The sequence below is a fragment of the Rhamphochromis longiceps genome, linkage group LG14 (genome assembly GCF_057381845.1).
Source record: "Rhamphochromis longiceps isolate RC_006_pf linkage group LG14, R_longiceps_female_GT1.1, whole genome shotgun sequence".
NCBI classification, from domain to species: domain Eukaryota; kingdom Metazoa; phylum Chordata; class Actinopteri; order Cichliformes; family Cichlidae; genus Rhamphochromis; species Rhamphochromis longiceps.
Window position 1 is genome coordinate 23,748,043 of NC_140570.1, and position 20,705 is coordinate 23,768,747.

Consider the following 20,705-nt stretch of genomic DNA (forward strand, 5'->3'; position numbering starts at 1 on the left):
CGTCCTCATTTTCGGTTTGACAGCATTTTAGTAGGTAAAGGTGAATGCTTGGACATGAATTGAGCTGTGGTTTGGGGAAGGACTCGAAGAGGACTGGCGGCGGCTCCCGGGCCTGGCAGATCCCCGTGTACTAAATAGGAGTGAAGAAGTTATAGAACTGAGAACAAGGAGGGAGGGTGGGGCACGTGAACGAGAATGAGCAGCTTGCAGAACTGGGGGAATCTATATAGATGATAACTGGAAGGAGCGTGTTTGGAGGCGTGGTCCCGCTCCTGAAATTCAGATACATCATCTCCAATTAAACAATAATTAAAATAAAGTTATAATTGTTGAAACTGTTGTATCTACTTCTCAACTCACTGAATACTTTCACTTCCCAGTTGGTATCAAAAAATACCCTCAAATCATTTAAAACAAATAAATTGCTACATGTGCACGTATGACTCATTTTTTTCCTACTCTCCGTCTCTCTTTCTCTCTCTGTAGTATGTGTTCAAGTCAGAGGACCATGGGTTTAGGACAGTTCATGAAGAGCTGGCTAAGGGAATGACTTTTGACCTGAAGAGCAATGAGCAAGCAGCTGTCAAGAATGTGCTGAAGGTTTGCTTCCATCCTCCTACTCACTCTTAATTACTCACTAAATACATGAACAGGATTGACCTACTTTAGCCTCTTTTGGTTGCAGTTCTCCTGGTTCTTCTTTGAACTTATCGTCAAGTCCATGGCCCAACATTTGGTTGACTATGACAAGTTAAAGGTAAAGTATTAAAATCCACTTCTACCTCTTCTAATCTCGTCAATTACTGACCACACCTGCAAGTTTTCTTTGCACTTCCCATCTTCCCAGTACATGCTGCATGACCATGTCTTGCTTAATCTTTGTTCCTAAAGCTTCCCAGGCCCCAGCGATTCCCCTCATCTTACCAGAGCCGTGTGGAGAACCTGGTGGAGACAGTGTCTGAACACATTTTCTGGAAGAACAAAGAGATGCCAGAAGAAACACGCAGTGCTAACTTAGCCGTGGCAGCTTTTGTGAAGGTGAGAGAATTTTTAGAAGTTATCTTGTTAATTCAAAGTATAATCTTAAAGGGAAACCTTGTCAAAAAAAACCCCAAAATAACAAACAGGTTGTTGGTGCTTTGGACTCCTTCAAGTTTGAGCCCATGTGAAGAAAACATATACTGTATCACTGCGCTATTAGGCTTACAGCATTTTGCTCTTAGTGGGATCAATACAAACTGTGTAAACAGTCTGCAGATACAATTTGTTATCCATTGATTCCTCCATCTATGCTAAATGACGTGTCTCTTTCTGTTTTATTAAGTGATGCTTAGTCTGATCGCCAGTTTGACTCCAGTCTTTGTGTCTTTGCAGCGCTGCTTTACCCTGATGGACAGAGGCTTTACATTCAAACTAATCAGCAACTACATTAACATGATCACTGCTGCCGACAGCAAGGTAACAAAAAAAATCTCAATGAAACTGATACCAGGAAAGTAGAAATGAATCATACAGACGTTCCTTCTTTTATGTGTAGCTACACAATATGTTAATGTTGTTTTTGTGTGTTTTACAGGTCTTGTGTGAACTCAAATTTGAATTCCTGAGAGAAGTGTGTAACCATGAACACTACATTCCTCTCAGCCTGCCCTTACCTTCCGCTCGCATCACAGGTAAGGTCGCACCCCAGGTTATACGCTTGTAGGGCACTGAGTGTCTTTTCAATGTGGTAACGATCACGCATCGAGTAGCTCTCATTTGTTTATTAACACTCAGTCTTTCTCGCTTTCTCTTTCTGTCATTTTTTTTTCTCACTTTATGTGTCCATGTCAGACCATGCATTCCCAGAAACACAAAGTACTCATGGTAAATATGTTCACTCATTCCTTTTGTTACATTGTATGTGCTACACTGTGTATCCTGAAGTGGGATGAATATCATGATGATGATGAAATCCATAAAAACATTCAGCATGTCGCAATATTTGCTGATCAGTGAACTACAGCAAATATGTGTGTAAGCTTTGTTTGAATCCTGTGCAGTTCAGTTAATTTCCATTTAAAATGTGGCTCTCTTTGTGGCGTCTCTCCTCAGCATCAGTGCCTGAGTACAACCTGACTGGAGAGTTCTGCAGGAAACACTTCCTGACTGGCTTGTTGCTGAGAGAACTGGGGCTGGCTCTCCAGGACGAGCAAGACCTGAGACACCTAGCCTTGGCCACCCTGAAAACCCTAATGGCCAAACACTCTCTGGATGCACGCTATGCCACCAAGGTAGACAGAACAGATGTTAACATGGGAAAAGAAACCGAAGCCATGAAAAATGAGTCATGAGCAAACAGTAGAAATTCTTCCACAGTGACTCATGCAAACACATACACACTGACATGTGATTCTTCAAAGCAGCTGCAAGCAGCCATGAAGATGTCTTAATGGATGCTGGGAAGGGTCTAGATCAGATCAAAGTTAGCAATCTGCCCTCAGTTAAACGTTGCCAAATACTGCCAACCACAACACAAGAGCAGTGGGCTGTAGTCAGGCCGAAGCCTGAATGAAAACCAAATGTGTGCAATCAAGAAATAAAATGGCTACATTAATAAAAACCACTCATGCAACACAATGCAGGTGAAATTTTATTTAACATTTTGCTGAGGTCAGTGAATTTCCATGGCTGCTTTATTCTAATTCATGAGTGCAGTCTGCAGTGCTTTTATACAGGGATTAGGAAGTACATTACATTTAAGAAAAACAATGTCGAAATAAAGCAAAGTGTAAATAAAATGAATATAATGATTAGGAAATAATTTCATCTGTAATTTTTAAAGTTTAAAATTGCAATTAACTGTAATTAATCTGATGTCAGCAACACGTTTCAAAAAAGTCATCACTGTGTTACATCTTTCTTAATTTAACAACACTTTATAATCCTCACATCTAAAAAAGACTCTGCCTTTCTGGATGCTTCTTTTTATACTGATTATTGGGTATAAAAAAAGAGCTACTCAGTCATGTAATTTGTTATGAAATTTTCCACCTTTTATTTTTCACTCACTCATCCTACTCAGAGCCGGGGTTAAACACATAACCTTAAGTTTGAATTGCATGTATTTGGCCTAAAAAAGGTTTCTGAGTCAAATAATGAGATGATTTATATAAAAAAGTACTGATTTAATTAGACCAATTCTGACTGATACTTTCTTTTCCAGGAAAAGCAGGCAAGAATTGCATCTCTCTACCTGCCGCTTTATGGCCTCATCCTGGACAACATGCCAAGATTCTTCCTCAGGGACCTTTTCCCCATCTACTTTACTGCTAGTGACCAAGTAAGAGTCAAGACAAATGATGAAATTATTAAAAAACACTGTATTGATTGGCTCCTAAATGTTCAGAATCATGTATATTTGTGTTATGTTTTAAGGTAAATCTATTTTCTCTTTGTGCTGTCTTTTTTGCACCTGCAACAGGGCTCTCGAGATGACCTCAGTGTGGGAGCAGTGGCAGCTGGAGGGGTTACTCGCCATGCCAACTCTGTAGATGCCTCATTTTCCAAAGAAGTACTCAATTCCATTACAGGTAGCACTGTTATATGTGTGTGTCTATTTCCAGTGAATCTATCTAATATAAAGTAAGTCAGGACATTGATGCCTACACTTGTTCTTCCCGCGCCAGCCTTCTCCTCCTTGGCAGTTGCTACGGCTAACCAGGCTGACTCTCGAGGCTCTCTGATCAGCGTGGACTCCAACCCGAGCAACAGTGACAGGAACAGCGAGAAAATGGATGGATGTGAGAAGGTGAGACAGTTCACATGAAAAAGAGCAAACATCTGTATAGAAAATGTAGTCATTTATTTATTATAAGTTTCATTGGTAGTCTTCATATGTACATTGTAAGACCGCAGCATTATACTTTGTAAATAATGCGTAAAATATATTTCAGCAATCAGCACCTCCAGCAACCCAAAATCACCCATATAATATCTTATTTCTGCATTTTTAAAAGTAGTAAAATTTTATTTAAAAATACTGGACCAGCTAATAACACGCCCATTATATCCAACTTTTAACTCCTGTTAGCAACAGTTTATCACTGACTGCATTTCTATCTGATGTTGGTCCTTAGTTTGCCCGGCCCCAGTCCCTGATAGGCTACGGTTCTCGATGTGACAAGCTGGACCAGGCAGAGACCCGCAGCCTCCTCATGTGCTTTTTGCAGATCATGAAAACCATATCTGAAGGTAAGATCTATCACTAAATGTTATATACCTATGTGGTATGTGACTTTTGTTGCCATGATGCCAGGTCTCTCTTGGAAATGAGATTTTTAATCTCAATGAGATTTTTACCTGGATAAATAAAGGATTAATAAAAATCACTTAAAGAATTCATGCAGTCCACAGGAAATTTATTACATTTACTGCTATACTTAGCAGTGAATGTATACAAAAATTGACACAAAAGTTGCTTTTTGTTCTGTTGCTGAGGGATTTTAATACTGTGAGCTTCAGATAGCCATACTTTTTTCAGTCTGTGAAAAGATTTTTTATATTATGTCTTTCATTGTCTATTTCCAGATGTGCTGGTGTCCTACTGGCACCGCGCCATTCACCAGGAGATCTCGGACTTCTTCAACATTCTGGAGTAAGAGCTCTTCTTGTTTTTGCTGAAGACTGCAGGCATTGCTACACTGATTAGAGATACTCACTGTTCACAGAGAGAGAGAGAGAGAGAGAGAGAGAGAAAAAAAAAACTGTAGAGAGACAGACGGGGTTGAGGGCAAGTGAACAAGAAGAGTAGAAAAGGGAACGTGGCCAGTATGAAAATACTGACACTATAAGAGAGAGGTAGAGAGAAGAAAAACAGACTATAATTCCAGTGAGAGCTCCTGTCCACCAACGAGTGCAGTAAATTAACTTTCCGTGTTTCCTGTTTGTCTCAGCATCTAGACTGTTCTGGTTCACCTCAGTGTGATCACATGCACTCCATCTTATCTGTCTTCTTATCTGAGAAAACTTTTGAATTGTGTTTCCTTAGGCTCTGTCTTCAGCATTTTAGATTCCTTGGAAAACGCCACATAGCCAGGTGAGTGCTTTCTCCAGCAAAGAGATGGAGCAGGTGCCATTCAAATGCATTTATTGTAACGCTACACATATGGAAACTGCTTATTAACTCAGTGTACATGTTGCCACCACACAATGATACATAATTCATGTAATCATTCACACAATCATAAATGCAGCCCCACAGACACATTCGCACACGCACGCACGTGAAATCAGACTAAGTCAGGCAGAAATACTAAAATGTGTTCAGTATGCGTGCACACACTCAGGGATCAGCTTCAAGAGGGGAGGAGGTGAAGGAGGGAAGAAAAAGAAGAAGGGGGGAGGTGAAACTCCTGGATCTCACTGTTCGAAAAGAATCACTGCTGGATATTGTAGTGTAGTGGTTGGCAAACACAGGATGGGGGTTGTTATCGTGTGTGCGTGCTCTTACTGGAGCTGAGCCATTGGCACTGCGAGCCTCTTCCATCTTCTGGATCCTCCCAGCTAATTAAATTAGCCCTCTTTTTTTCCTTTCAGCAATAGGATGCTGAGATGTAAGCCAACAAAAGGCTGGGAGAACACACTGCTTTACTGTGTGTGGAGGCATTAACTGAATGAAGATAGCTGGAAGCCTAGCTAGGGCTCTCAGACGTAGTTGAGCCTGTCTGGGGCTGCTAGCTACTTAACATTCATCCATAATACCAGGCCACGGGGGATTCAGAGTGTGTCTGTCTCGGCATCTTTCTCTGTTGGCTCTTTTGAGTCAGTTTGGGCACCCCACTGAAGTTCAGGAGTGATGAAATACATTACATTAGGTCTTAAAGATTTAATCTTGAATATTTGTGATTAAACCATCAGGAAATGCTTGAATAACAAGTGTAACTGTCAAAAACTACTAATCTGCTTCATCAGGAGTGTGTGACTGTGGTTTAATCCTGTGTTATTGACAGTAGTCTGACAAAATAAGCTGTCATATCATGGCATTGACGTTTACTAGCTGAGCCCCACCCACTTTAGATCAATGAGAAGTTAACAGTTAAAAGCAAAAAACAGAGAAATCTCCTATATAAATTCAACCAAAGATTTCCAAGACATGTTTTAGGGCCACTGGTCATAGTTAGAAGCTGATTGAGGAAATTGTTTCATTTATCCAGCAATGTTGTAGTTTAGTCCCAGACATTATTCTAGCTTATCCCTTACTTCCTTAATGTTCTATGTTCTCAATGCACACGACCAACATAACACAACTAAGTAACATTTGCCTGTTACGTTTTCTCCATGTTCGACCTTGCTGTTGTAGTTTCCATGACAGTGCATGCATTCACCCCCCCGCTCTGTGCATGGTGCCTCTGATAATGGTTTGTCCTTGTGACCGCACATTTATCGATGTCCTGTCACATCAAGTAACACTTTCTTTGTTGACACAGATCCATTTTATGTAATGTTCCGTGTGCTGGTTTCGTTTGCTTTTTACATCTTTTCCACATTTTACGACTCAGATGTTGCACGTTGACCTTGTAACCCTCTGCCTCCATGCCTTCAGTCTCAGCACTGGCTCAGCTCCACCATCTGCTTGGCTTCAGTGTTTTTAATAGGCTCTGATGCTTTTGTGTTGATTGGCTTACGCGCTTTCTTTTATCTGGCACAGGAAGCATTTGCTTTACTCAGATTGGCAGCAGTTTCTGATCAAGCTTTAAGGATCACAATAATTTGATAAATTGAACATCTGTTTTTCTTGAGATACTGTTACGGAGCTCATTTGTGCCGCAGCATAACTGACATTCAGCTTCATCACACCAATATCTTGTCCCTAAGCTGTCCATAGTTGTATGTTACTATCACCCCGAAGCCCCAGCTTCCACTCACACTCTACCAAGAGTTAATGCAACATTTTCACATTACTATACTAGTGGAAAACTAAAAGCATCAGCTCTACTGACTCTAACCTTTCCATCTGGCTGACCTTCCTCTCGAGCTGTTTGATCCTTGTTTTTGGCTCCAGCCGCTTTCATCACACCAAGGTCAAATCGGAGATCTTGTGTGCTTTTTGCATTTCATTTAGCCTTACTAAAATCAAATGTGACCCGGCTTCTATAAATATGTAACAAGGTCACAAAGGTGCAAAAATTGTAGCGCTTTGCAAGCTGCTTCACATTTAGACAGTAAGGTCAGTTTTTTATTGATTACAGACATGCTCTAACAGCTATTAGCATGCCACCCACAGTTAGGATATCTAACTAATAACAATTTTAAAAATGATGGTCTTAATTAAACTAACTAATGTTAGCTTTGATGTGGTTGGCTTGTGAACAGGAAGCTAGCAGCGGCAGTAAAGCTGGCTCAGTCAACCCACGCCAATGGCACCCTGAAGGGCTCTAACAACCCCTCCCAGTCCTCTCAACCCTCAAGCATCTTCCCACAATGGTAATCACCCTCCACAAGGAAAACAGACAACACCTCAGCCATGATGACAAACAAAGTCTTTGTTTACTGAAAGTGTTCTGAATGCTAATGATGTCTGGTGGCCCAAAAGTGCTTTATGATGTCATAAAACTCCAGACTCTTTAATACACGTTAAACATGCAAGAGCAATGTGAATACTTGAAAAAAAAGGATAATGCATTTGTGTCGTGTGTAATTTCACCATTTATGTGACCACTGTGTTTCCACATTACAGACTGTAACTTGTGTTCTCAGCATGCCTCTTCCCATACCTGCAGTGTTCTGTGTGATTTGCCAGTCTTTGTGTCTGTACACTCATGTGTTGATAGCTTCCCGATAGCAGCAAGTCCTTGAGACATGGATGTCATTTATATCTACCCGCCTACTTAAGTGTGCAGAATCTTTAGCGATAGTGTACCTTTGCATTTATCCAAAGGTTTAGTACCACATTTACTGAAGGGCAATTTAAAGAAGTCATGAGTAAAACACGCACACGCTGTGATTTATATGAGCTTCTGATTCATGCTGTTGACCCTCCAGGATGGCATCTGGGGGTGATGGCCACCGGCATGCTCGCTCCCAAACCATGCCCATCATCAGGGGCAAGAATGCCCTCACCAACCCCAAGCTGCTGCAGCTGATGGAGCCAGGTAACAAATACTCTGACTGAGGTCACAGTGAGGTTACTTTGATGTATTTGTTATTCATACGTGCTTCTATTTCTAGACGGCATTCAGGATGGGGACACGTTGAGTCCTACAGATATTGAGGCGAACATGTCCACAGAGGTCGCCCTCACTGTGCTGGATGTACTAGAGCTGTTTGTTCAGCATCAGAAGGTCTGTGACCATTTCATATTATACAACCCAAAAGTAAAGTTAATACCACAAAGTATTACATTGTACTTCTTTAGAGAAATTTATTTTTTTAAGCCACTTATGTGGAAATGTGGCTGTCAAGAAGACACTCTAAAGGAAGGAAATGGGGAAAATAACTGAGGTATACCAAATTGCACAAAAACCGTCCTGAAAACCAGTGGCAACAGGTCTTATTGAGTGAAATGTTTGGTTCATCTTCACTGATATGTACAGAGGTAGTCAGGAGGCATGGTAAAGAGGAACAGTGAGTGTCTACAGCCACGTGTAAAAAATAAAAATAAAAATAAACAATGTTGAGGCTCTGTTGTGGATTAGAACTGCATTTCAGTTAGATTAAGTTTGGATTGGCCTCACCACAACCTGGACCTCAATATTACTGAAGCATTGTGGGATCGTTTTAACAGAAATGGAACAAAAGACAGTCAACATCCAAAGAAAAGCTTTGTAGACACCTGAAGGACTATTACTATTACTACTTTTATAAAAAAAAAATTAACGATAGGCTAGACAGTGAAACTACTTTTGGCTGCTCCCTTTAGCTCTGTATATTTAATTTGGCAGGTTTTTTTTTTGTTTTTTGTTTTTACAATAGAAGTCCTTCTTGATGCAAACCTGATGGGGATTTGTCTGCTTCCATCATTAATGTTTCACTCAATAAAAGTGGGCATACCAAATATTGACTTTCAAGCAGAATTTGTATAAATTCCATTGTTGCCTTTTTTACTGTACTTACACATGTCTGCAGATGTTACAGTAAACTGTTACACCCATTTCCCACTTTCCCAGCAAAATATAAATAAATGTGAGGTGGCTCAAGTCTTAACACATTTCATACACATTCATTTCATACATACTGCCACCTAGTGTTTTTTTAAAGACTGCATTGAAGTTAAGTCTGGTGAAACATGTTTTGCTTTCGTTTTCTCACATTCATCCAGAAGCAGCTGTTGCAGGACGATGGACAGAACACATTGATGAAGAAGGTGCTGGACACCTACTTGCTCTTCTTTCAGATCAACCAATCAACTGCTACTCTACGGCATGTCTTTGCTGCACTCAGGCTTTTTGTACAAAAGGTCCGTAAACCTTTCTTTAATCGTTCAACATATCATTGAAGACTCGAGTCATTATCTTATGGTTAGTTTCGTCTTTCTCTTTTTTCTGTAGTTTCCCAGTGCATTTTTCCAGGGTAAGGCAGACCTGTGTGGCTGTCTTTGCTACGAGATCCTCAAGTGCTGTAACCATCGATCCAGCTCCACCCAGACGGAGGCAGCTGCCCTGCTGTATTTTTTCATGAGAAAAAACTTTGAGTTTACCAAGGGAAAGTCGATCGTTCGCTCACATCTGCAGGTCAGTTAATATAAAGAAGTAAAATGACTTCATTTGAGTTTTATGTACTTTGCGTATCACCGTTTCATGGCTATACTGGCCTGTCTCTGCTACAGGTTATCAAGGCAGTGAGCCAGCTGATAGCAGATGCTGGAATCGGAGGCTCGAGGTTTCAACAGTCTCTGGCCATCATAAACAACTTTGCTAATGGAGATGCACCACTGAAAGTACAGAATTCCTTAAGCTTTTAAAACACCTTTTCTATCAATAATTATCATCAATCGTGTACTTTATATTTAATTTTACTTTCATTTTCTACAGAACACACCGTTCCCTGCTGAGGTGAAGGACCTGACCAAACGGATCAGGACAGTTCTGATGGCTACAGCACAAATGAAGGAGCATGAGAAGGATCCTGAAATGCTGGTGGATCTGCAGTACAGTCTGGCCAATTCCTACGCGAGCACCCCTGAGCTTCGACGCACTTGGCTCGAGAGCATGGCCAAGATTCACGTCCGCAACGGGGATCTCTCAGAGGTTCGAAATGTTGCATTTTGTCAGGTTCTCGGGCTTCAGAAACATCGATAATGTCACATGAAAGTATCAGTTTAAAAAACATCTAACTTCTGTCTTTCCCTCAGGCTGCTATGTGCTACATCCACATCTCAGCCCTGATTGCTGAATCGTTGAAGAGGAGAGGTTAGTCCACACTTTGCTGCCACTTTTGCCCTTGCGAGCTTTTTGCAGCATAGTTTGTGTGCAAATATCTGTTTGCAGTGCAGTGAGATTTTTGTATATTTGTGCATCTCTGCAGACATGCTAACTTGAGTTCATCCAATCACATACAGCAGCTTCTCACAATGGAATACTTTTTTCTCTTTGCTATCATAGTCATCAAACCTTTGAGGCATCAGTCCTTCATACATTCACTGTTCTTGATGTGTATGCCTGAAAGTGAGGACAGTTTTCATCTGAGTGTGACTGACTGAGAACTCATGGGAAATGATGTTTGATTCCTGTTCCTGTCCTGTAGTAGTATAGACCTTTCTTTTATATTTAAATTCCATCCTCCTCTTAGATTGATGTCCACACATTTTCCTGTGCTTCACGTTTTTCTGTGTGTGCATGCTTCCTCGTGTAAACAGCTTGTATCTGCCACTCAGTGTTTCTGACGTCTTTTGCGCATGGCTTTACTCACTGAGCCTGTGGGCTAGTTCCTAGCATAGAGTGCCAGCAGTTCAGCTGCTTTGTGAGCCTTGTCCGTGAGCATAAAGTGGCAAAAGCAAGTGGACATAAACTTTGTAAACCTGCTCCTCCTCCCCTCCTACCAAACAGGCTACTGGAGCGCTGACAAGGCCAGGATGTCCAGTGTGTCCCCTGAAGAAAGCCCTGTCTATAAATGTAGCTCCTTACTAACTACCTCCCGAGATCCAGACAGTGAGTGTGTGCGCCTGGGGGTCCGCTGGGTGGTGTTGGGGTTGGGTAAAAACATGAATGTAGAAACAGAAAGACCTGAATGTGGTTGGTAGTGAGTGTGCACTTATATTTGTTTGTACCTTTTGAATTTTTTTGCAAGCTCTGGATATTGAGTGGCGGACATGATTTGGATCAAAGGGACATCAGGTTGTCTGGTGGTGGTTTAAATTTGAATCACTTTTCTACACGGTGTATTGCATTTTGCAGTAAATTGTTCTGAGGACCACTGTTCTTGCCTTGATGGCATGATCTTGTGCCAGGTTACGTTTTACTATCACTGTGTCTGTTCACACAAGTCTCACAGGATATGATGCTCAGTGTCACAGGGGTTTGATGTGAAGCACACTCACATTTGCTGTTTTTGCAAAAACTGAATGCTTGACTGTAAGTCTCGTATTTTCTTGCAAGACTGTGATAGCAGATGTATTTTAAGCATCTATACGTGCGTTTACATGCCAAACATAGCACCAACGATAACGTGTGATGTCTGTAGGAAGTATGCAAGTGTGTGTCTTTTTAGTAATCGTGCCCTGATATCACTTTCACTTGTTTGACACACCAGCATCCTTCTCCATGGGCTGGGCAGCATTTATGTGCATCAGCCCTAATGTTAAAGAGGAGGGAGCCATGAAGGAAGACACTGGTACACAAGACACGCCATATATTGAGGTCCGTGTTAGCCTTTTTGTCCTGAACAAAACCATTAACTCTGTTGGATTTAATCATCAGAATTACTGTTGCCGGTCAGACTTTTCTCTTATGTTCTTCGTGCTCTCGTTGCACTGTGTAGGACACCCTGGTGGAGCAGCTGGAGCTGTGTGTGGACTATTTGTGGAAATCGGAGCGATACGAGCTCATTGCTGACATCAACAAACCTGTAATTGCTGTCTTTGAAAAAAGAAGAGATTTCAAGGTAACGGCTTTTACCCTTTCTGTGTAAGCGTGTGAAAAAATGTGCAGTGTGAGCTGCGTATGAAATTATTTGTGTGTTTGTTTGTTTGCTTGTGCCTACAGAGGCTATCAGAGCTGTACTATGACATCCATCGCTCCTACCTGAAGGTGACGGAGGTGGTGAACTCAGAAAAGCGTCTCTTTGGGCGCTACTACCGTGTAGCTTTCTACGGACAGGTGAGTGTTTGCTTGAGCTTACCTTCACAGACTTTTAAGATACAAAGGACAACGAACAGTCACTGTAACTACACGTTTAACAAATACATCGGAAACACCACTAGGTGGTGTGTTTTTGCACATAAACTTAACTACGTGTGTAGAACTTGATCAGTTCTACACACATGTTATAATAGAGATATAGATTTCCTTAACTGAAATCTATGGAAAAAAAATTCTGCAACTGCAAAGACAGAGGTAGAAGCATATATATCCAGCTATCTATATGCAGCTTTTATGTCTTGTTGACTATTGAAATGGAAGTTATTTAGTTAATACTTTAATTTACAATTATTCTAATGATAAATTGCTGTTTAATTGCAAAGCTTCTTCCCATCAGTAAGCTTGTGATCATTTCTTTCTTTGTTCGCATACCACCACGTGTCAGTGCCAGAAATCTCAAAGGTTTGGTAAATAAAAGTGAAACTGTCAGGATAGCTAGTCTTTTTTGTAATTTGGATAACTAAACCTTGTAGAAAGCTTAATATTGAATTCTACTTGGCCCTGGGTTCATCTTTGAAGCACTGGCTTTATCTCCAAAGGTGCATTGTGTGGTTTGGGCTCGGTTTTTACAAACCTGGCTGCTTTACACAGGATAGGTGTAAAATAGTGAGACTTTCAGATAAAGAAGAATGCAGTACCTGGTCAGTGAGGCATGGAAATGGAAACAGGACACTAGATTTGTTTTGACTGAATCAGTGTCTTTAATTTCTCTATCTGCTTTTTTTTTCTTCTGTTTTGTTGTATTCTGTATCAAGAATATGGTAAGTTTTGTATGTCCTTGATTTTCCATTTTCCTCAGTGCTAACCACTTTTACCTTTCTTCTCCTTTTACCACTATTAACATCTGCTGCTCTTACCCTTTGAAGGGTTTGTCTAAGGCTTGCTGTGGCCCATTTCACTTCCCATTAAGCCCAACAATGAAACTGTTTCCTTCTTAAACATTAAGACGAGCTGATATCACAGAGCAACAGTGAACCAGAAGATAGGATTTACTGAATCTCATTCACCCTTGGCATTTGACTCCAGTGCCGCCTCCGCACTCCCTCATCCAGAACTTAACACTGGTACCCTGTTAGTGTTGAGAAGTTCTAACAAAGTGACAAAGTTTTTGTATCTGAAAGCACAAGTGACTCAAGAAACCCCAAGAGAGCAACATCTAATGTGCTGTGAAAGCAAAAGCAACACATCCTATGAATCAAAAATAAAAGACTACATACACACCAAGCCAACCAACATGTAACAAGCTTCGCTGATTAGTGTGTGCATATGTGTGTGTTTGTGTTCTGGTAGGGTTTCTTTGAAGAGGAAGAGAGCAAAGAGTTCATCTACAAAGAGCCAAAGCTGACAGGGCTGTCGGAAATCTCCCAGAGATTACTCAAACTCTACTCAGACAAGTTTGGAGCTGAAAATGTCAAGATGATCCAGGACTCTAATAAGGTATCTTACAGAATTTGGCCATTAAAATGAATGAATTAACATCTGTTGGCGCTGCGGTGTGTTGCTTATGTGATAATATTGTAAAATTCTTTGCTAACAGGTAAATCCTAAAGACCTGGACCCCAAGTTTGCTTACATTCAGGTCACATATGTAGTGCCCTACTTTGACGAAAAAGAACAATGTGACAAAAGGACCGACTTCGAGAGGCATCACAACATCAACCGGTTTGTATTTGAGACACCGTTTACGCTGTCAGGAAAGAAACATGGGGATGTGGAGGAGCAGTGCAAACGGCGCACCATACTGACTAGTGAGTATCTCTTCTTTGTTTATATCTCTGATAGATACATATTTTTTTGAGTCACCAGAACATACATTTGTCCTCTTTCTATTACTGTATCTGACAGACTGTGTGTGTGTTTTTCTGTTCTTTAGCAAGTTCCAGCTTCCCTTACCTTAAAAAGCGCATCCAGGTGGTGGAGCAGCAAAGCACAGAAATGAATCCAATTGAAGTTGCCATTGACGAGATGTCACGTAAAGTCTCTGAGCTCAACCAGCTCTGCAACATGGAGGAGGTGGACATGATCCGGCTGCAGCTAAAACTGCAAGGCAGTGTCAGCGTCAAGGTGGGGATTCTCCCAAACTATAGATACACACATTTTACATAGGTTACTCTGGTGTTGTCTCACTTGATCATCTCCATCCAGGTGAACGCAGGGCCCATGGCTTATGCCAGGGCATTTTTGGAGGAGAAGAATGCTAAGAAGTATCCAGACAACCAGGTCAAACTTCTGAAGGAGATTTTCAGGTATGATTTAAAGTGTTGAGCTAGCTAACAATGATTTAGTCCACTGTCAGGAACCGTACAATGTAATACTATTTAAGTTTCACAAAAAAAAAAAAGTTAAACACATATCAATGATCAGCACATTAACATAAGTCAAACTTAATCCGCCCCCTGCAGGCGGTTTGCAGAAGCCTGCGGTCAGGCTTTGGATGTAAATGAGCGACTGATCAAGGAGGACCAGCTGGAGTACCAGGAGGAGATGAGAGCTCACTACCGGGACATGCTGACTGAGCTTTCTGGGATCATGAATGAACAGGTCTCACAATGCAAAGACTAATGAGTGTCCAGACTATACTGCCATACATTCTTTAATTTATTTGTTGGCAGTTCAGTTGCATGGCATACTGAGCACCCTCTTTTTTTCTTCATGCATTATTTTTGGAGGCAGTTATTATTTTCGTGGACATCATCTTCTGTTGCAACCTTTTCTCACACTGCTGCTTTTAAAAGCATCCTTGCCTTCCATTCATCTTCTCTGCCTAACCACTCCCTGTCCACTCTCTGTAAAACTGCTGTCATGTCATCAGATTTCTTTACAGAAAGACATCTTTTTCGCCTTTATACTTGCTTAACTCACTTTATTGTTACCTGAAATCCCAGCTCCCAACTCAGGAACCAAAGTGCCAGACTTGATATTTGCTCGCGTTTGCATTTTTCCTATTCCAATTGCAGCTTTTTATTCTTATTCTTGTGCAGATTCCTCACACAAGACAACCAGGAACAGAAAGGCACAGCACCTACTGAACGGCCAGTAGACTCGCCATAAACATTTTGTCCCAGTTTGAGCCTCAGAGTGACTCATTTGATTGTTTCCGACCTTTTTTTTCCCCCTGAAGCAGTTGGCTAGTGGAACTGTGACTGATGAAGAGTGTAGAGGACATTAAGGGAAGAAATGTGTAGACTGTGGTTGTGGTAGTCTGTAGTCCTGTTGTTGAACTTTGTCTACAGTAGAGAGCAGACTGCTGGACTGTTAGCTGCTGTACGTTTTGATTTAAAAGACTCGGTTCGTGTGTCGTATAGATTTCCCTGCCCCCTCAAGTGATTACATTTGCTTACATATTGGCAGACAAACCTGCAAACAAATTCAAATGCACACAAACACACAACATGCGCCTTCTCTCCACAACCCTGACCCTTTAGAGAACAGTGACCTTACTGAGCTCGAGGTGCGTTCAGCTGTATGAAATATAAAGCTCTCTGGTGCATTTTGATTACAGTTATTTTTACATTTTTCTGTGGAATATTACTGAATTTCAAACTATTAAAAGAAGTCTCGCAAGACAACTAATGTGAAAATGGCAAATGATTAGATTACAGGTTTTAATTAGCCAAGAATGTGAGGAGTTGAACGCACCTCCAGTTCTTGTTTGAATGTAGAGCAGCTCCACATTGCTACTTTGTATCCTAGCTAACGATCTGGAAATATCAGCTTGCCAATTTTCAAATGGAAACAGACAAAAAAAATATGTTTTGTAACATTTTTATAATTGAAAATTCATTGTTACTGTTATTATTTCCTGTACTGTTTTAAATTGTAAATAAGAAATATTAATATTTAAAAATGTTTGAAATGTTGCTTTTTATAAAATATACAATATATAAATTTGTTTAGCTGAATAAAAACAAACAAACAAAACTAAAGTTTTATGTATAACATTTAAATAAAATTTTGTTAATGTCCAAAGATCATGACTATGTTTAAGTAGCTTAATTTGTTGTTGTGAGTCTTTTGTTGTTTTTTATAATTGCACCTTACATTATGGTTACAGGTCCTCTGCTATGTTGTATCTGTAAGTTTACTCATCCAGTCTGTGTCTTGGCTGTAAATCTGCACAGCAGCCACTCATATTCTGTCTTGCATTGGCCTGAGACCGGCTAATTCATTAATTAGACATTTTAAATTAGCAAACTCAGGCAAAGACAAAGAAGAAGAAAATTTTTTTTTAACTTTGCTCCCTGGTGTTATAAACAATGGCTCTCTTTATCACTTATGTGTGACTATTATATTTTTTGTGTGTGTTTCCCTACATCTTCAATGTTGACTTCATATATTTCACTATAACCACATCTTTTCCAAATCCAAATATTTCTTTCCCCTAAATCAGAGCATTTTACTAGTTTTACTAACCTGGGAAACACAGCTGGCACTAATCAAACAGACGAGACATTGGAGAAGCAAAACAGAACATGAGTACAGCGACAGAAGACTACCAAAGTAAAACAGGAAATACAGGGAACACACAATGAGACGCAGATGCACACAGAGACATGACTGGGGAAGAAACACAGGGCTAAGACCAAAACATGAACAGGACCAAATACTAACTAAGATCACCAAAACTAGAAATATTGAGTAAACTCAATAGAATAAGTAAACAAAACCAGGAAATATAAAATACACCGAGAACATAATGAATCAAAAGACACAAAACACTGGGTCAACGACCCAAGTACCCTAACACTGATGGCTACATTGTGATCATAAAGGCATGGACATGGTACACCACAATACTTCTTAGGTAGGTAGACTGTGGTCTATAAATAATACTCTTTGGTACAAAAGGTTTAGAGTATTAGTAATTGGCTCTTATTAATCTCTGTCTCTCTTCCACAGTGTGTCTTTGTCCTATTTTCCTCCCCTAACTCTAACCGGTCACGACAGATGGCCTTCCCTCTGCTGAGTGTTTCTTCCTATTAAAAGGGAGTTTTTACTTCCAACTGTTGCCAAAGCACTTGCTCATAGGGGCTCATATGATTGTTGGGGTTTTCTTTGTATTATTTTAGGGCCTTTACCTTACAATATAAAGCACCTTGAGGCAACTGTTTTTTGTGATTTGACACTATCTAAATAAAATTGAACTGAAAGGGCCCAAAGTGTGCAAACAAAATATCCTCACATCATTATACCATCAGCAGCAACCTTCTGTTGTCCAATTTTGGTGAGTGAATTGTAGCTTCAGTTTCCTTTTCTTAGCTGACAGGAGCGGCACCCAGTTTCTGCTGTTGTAGCTCATCTCCTTCAAGGCTTGACCTTGCCATGTTTAGAGATGCTCTTTTGCATACCTTGGTTCTAACAAGTGGTTATTTGAGTTACTGTTGCCTTTTTATCAGCTCAAAGCAGTCTGGCCATCAACAAAGCATTTTCATTGCAGAGAGCTGCCACTCATAGGATGTTTTGTCTTTTTGAATAATTCTCTATAAACCCTAGAGATGGTTTTGCAGACCTTTTTAAAAACTATTATTCAGTATATAATACTTCAACACAGCCTGATATCAGACAACTGTCATCAGCAGTGTTAGTCAAGTTACATGAAAAAAGTAATCAGTAACTAATTACTGATTACTTCCCCAAAAAAGTAATCCCGTTACTTTACTGATTACTTATTTTCAAAAGTAATTAATTACTTAGTTACTTTTTAAAAACACGATTTACAACCTGAAGAGGTGATAAAGCGATAGATCTTTCAGCCCAATTCTACTTTTTCTACATAATCCATCATACAAAATGTAATCAAATGGAAAAGTCTCTTTTTTTTTACTTGTTTTATCAGTTTTAATCTTTTAACTTTATGCATCAAGCAAAAATGTAATTATATGCAACATTCTCTGACTTGAATAAATTAGTTTAACATTTAAACCTATTTTCTACACATTCCAGCACATAAAATAAAATTATTATTTTTTTGCGTTTACACTCACTCTTTCAAATAGATGCAAGTAAAACACAGCAGAAAATAAATAAAGTCAAAGACTCAGCAGTCCTGTTGCTCTATTTTCACCTGTAAAGCAGGACTGGGGTAGGCGGAGGTTTACCCTGGTGCAGGTGTGCCGCGGTCAGTTGAAGAATCCGCGAGTTTCTCTGTGAGTTTCCCATTACATCGTTGCGCACTCGGTGCTTGCTTGGAAGTTTAGGGGTTTTTTCGCTGTAAAAAGAAGTTTTCTTCCCACGCACGATGGACGCTAATGTTTTTGTCACTTTTTATGGAATCAAACTCAAAGTAAGGTCAGTACTTCCACACTTTAAACGCTGCACGCTCATACTCTCTCCCACAATCGATATGTGATCCATTGTTGATCTGCACACAGCTGTTGTCACAAACGTCGCACTTGCTTACATCACTGTCGTGAGACATTCTCACAAAAAATCACGGTTTTAGTAACGCAGTAACGGAGCGTTCCTACGGGAAAGTAACGGTAATCTAATTACCGTTTTTGCAATAGTAATCCCTTACTTTACTCGTTACTCGAAAAAAGTAATCAGATTACAGTAATGCGTTACAACTAACGCGTTACTGCCCATCTCTGGTCATCAGGTAGAATTCCTTGATTTAATTCATAAGGACACTCAAAAGCTATACCCACATAGGCAGTTGAAATTAAGTAACATAGACACATACTCTCACAAATGCATCTGTCAGTAGAGTGTGTTGCACTGATTTTAGCACAGTTTAGGGTATAAAATTGTGGTTGAGGTTTCATTGAAAGTGACATGGCATTAAAATTTAGTGTGCTCCCACAGTGACCAGTTTTCCAACGGATCTGATGTCAGTTTTTTTCCACACTGGGTATAATTACTGACCATGCAGAGATAAAGCAGCAGAGTGGTTCTTTACTAATTGATGCTAAGCCTGGGGTTTGTACACGGCACATAAAAAGAGGTTAAGTGGCTCTGAAAATGCAGTTGGTGGTAAAAGACAAAATATTGCCTTTATTTCTCTCTCACTCACTCACTCACTCACTCTCCATCTCTTTCTCACACTTGTCTGTTGTTGTTATCGCAGTCTGACAAGACAGCTGACACATTTATGTCTGTCTCTTCACACTCCCTCTGTTCCACACCTGAGGTGCAGCAGATTGAGTTGCACTGACCCTCTACAAAAAGTCCTCTACACAAACTGTTTTTCTGCCAGCCAATCGGCAGTACTCCCATCCTCAGTCTCATCTCTCTCACCTCCCACCTTCTCTGTAGCCTATTTTGTGAACCAGAAAGGGGAGCTTATTGGGTTTCTCTCCTCCACAGACTAGTTTATGTGTGCCTGTCTCCGTCCCAGTGGCCTAGACTCTGGGAGGCTCGGGTTGCCCTGAGCCACCACCATTCAGTCCAAGTCACACATGAGAAAACCAACTGGGGCTCTATTTTAATTTGTTAATTAGCTAAACACCCTTCCTTACACCACTTGTATATTATGGATTATGCCATTTTAAATTATGTGGGTAACCTCGGTTTTTGTTTGAGTCGGGCCAGCTAGGGTACACGTGCACTCACAGACTTTCTGGTCTATTTATAAGGGATCACAACCTGTTGCCACATGAGCTCTACTGGCACACCGGACCATTCATCCTGACTATGGAAGTCCCACTGAGTGTAATTTGCTGAAATTTTCTTTGGAGTGCATCCTGTTGCATTTCATGTTTGTTGCTTCTCTTATTATTATCATCAAACACCTGCTTTTTTTCTACTGTCTTTTTCTTCAAAACTGCCTGCAATTTCTGGTTTAACCGCCTTCCTCCCTTTCATCAAACATGCATATTCATGAGACAGAGGATCATATAGCCTATTAAATAGACTTTAATTAATATCTGTCTTCTGAGTGAATTTGCTCATATTGAAAAAACACTCACACTGTCATTGTGCAAATAATCAATTACACTTGTTTTTTTTAAATGCTCTGCTCTAAATGATCTTATGCATCAAAATCAGGGCACACACACGCACACACCAAAGAAACAGAACAGGCCCCTATTCAGTCTCACTCCAAGATTTGTCTTGGCTGACAGATTTAATTAATATTTCAGGGGGAGGACATTGTAATCCCAACAGAGAAATGACCCCCACACAGTAAAGCTGGGATGCCAAAATCATTCGTACACCTTAAACATATAGTTGCTACAAATATTATAGGCACAAAAACGATGTCAAAAACTCCTTTTAAGTGCCGCTCTAGCTTTTGTGCAGTGCACAATTCATTTCCGACCCCTGCTTAGTTTTCCTGAAACCGGACGCCGGGTGTGATGAATAAAACATTCTTTGTGTGCTGCTGGATGATCACCGGAGCGCTTTCAGGTGTACAAGTGGTGAAAGGCG

The 20,705-nt window shown here is 40.4% G+C and overlaps 1 protein-coding gene across 7 annotated transcripts in view; it reads left to right on the forward strand.

The window, feature by feature from the left end:
- Positions 1-16,291, forward strand: part of dock10 (dedicator of cytokinesis 10) — a 64,385-nt gene extending 48,094 nt beyond the window's left edge. For 3 of the 7 annotated variants that reach the window (XM_085381039.1, XM_085381037.1, XM_085381040.1), the window contains exons 26-56: positions 487-600; positions 686-757; positions 892-1,038; positions 1,375-1,458; positions 1,577-1,673; positions 1,834-1,866; positions 2,095-2,273; positions 3,206-3,322; positions 3,464-3,572; positions 3,669-3,790; positions 4,119-4,233; positions 4,570-4,636; positions 5,030-5,077; positions 7,354-7,464; positions 8,023-8,132; positions 8,209-8,321; positions 9,299-9,436; positions 9,528-9,710; positions 9,806-9,916; positions 10,011-10,226; positions 10,331-10,388; positions 11,025-11,126; positions 11,728-11,834; positions 11,956-12,078; positions 12,180-12,293; positions 13,626-13,772; positions 13,873-14,083; positions 14,209-14,399; positions 14,481-14,581; positions 14,738-14,876; positions 15,317-16,291. In XM_085381039.1, the coding sequence (XP_085237165.1) occupies positions 487-600; positions 686-757; positions 892-1,038; positions 1,375-1,458; positions 1,577-1,673; positions 1,834-1,866; positions 2,095-2,273; positions 3,206-3,322; positions 3,464-3,572; positions 3,669-3,790; positions 4,119-4,233; positions 4,570-4,636; positions 5,030-5,077; positions 7,354-7,464; positions 8,023-8,132; positions 8,209-8,321; positions 9,299-9,436; positions 9,528-9,710; positions 9,806-9,916; positions 10,011-10,226; positions 10,331-10,388; positions 11,025-11,126; positions 11,728-11,834; positions 11,956-12,078; positions 12,180-12,293; positions 13,626-13,772; positions 13,873-14,083; positions 14,209-14,399; positions 14,481-14,581; positions 14,738-14,876; positions 15,317-15,364 (3,627 nt within the window). In that variant the 3' untranslated portion in view covers positions 15,365-16,291. The other 4 variants (XM_085381041.1, XM_085381042.1, XM_085381038.1 and 1 more) reach the window with 4 other exon arrangements.
- The last annotated feature ends 4,414 nt before the right edge of the window (positions 16,292-20,705 follow it).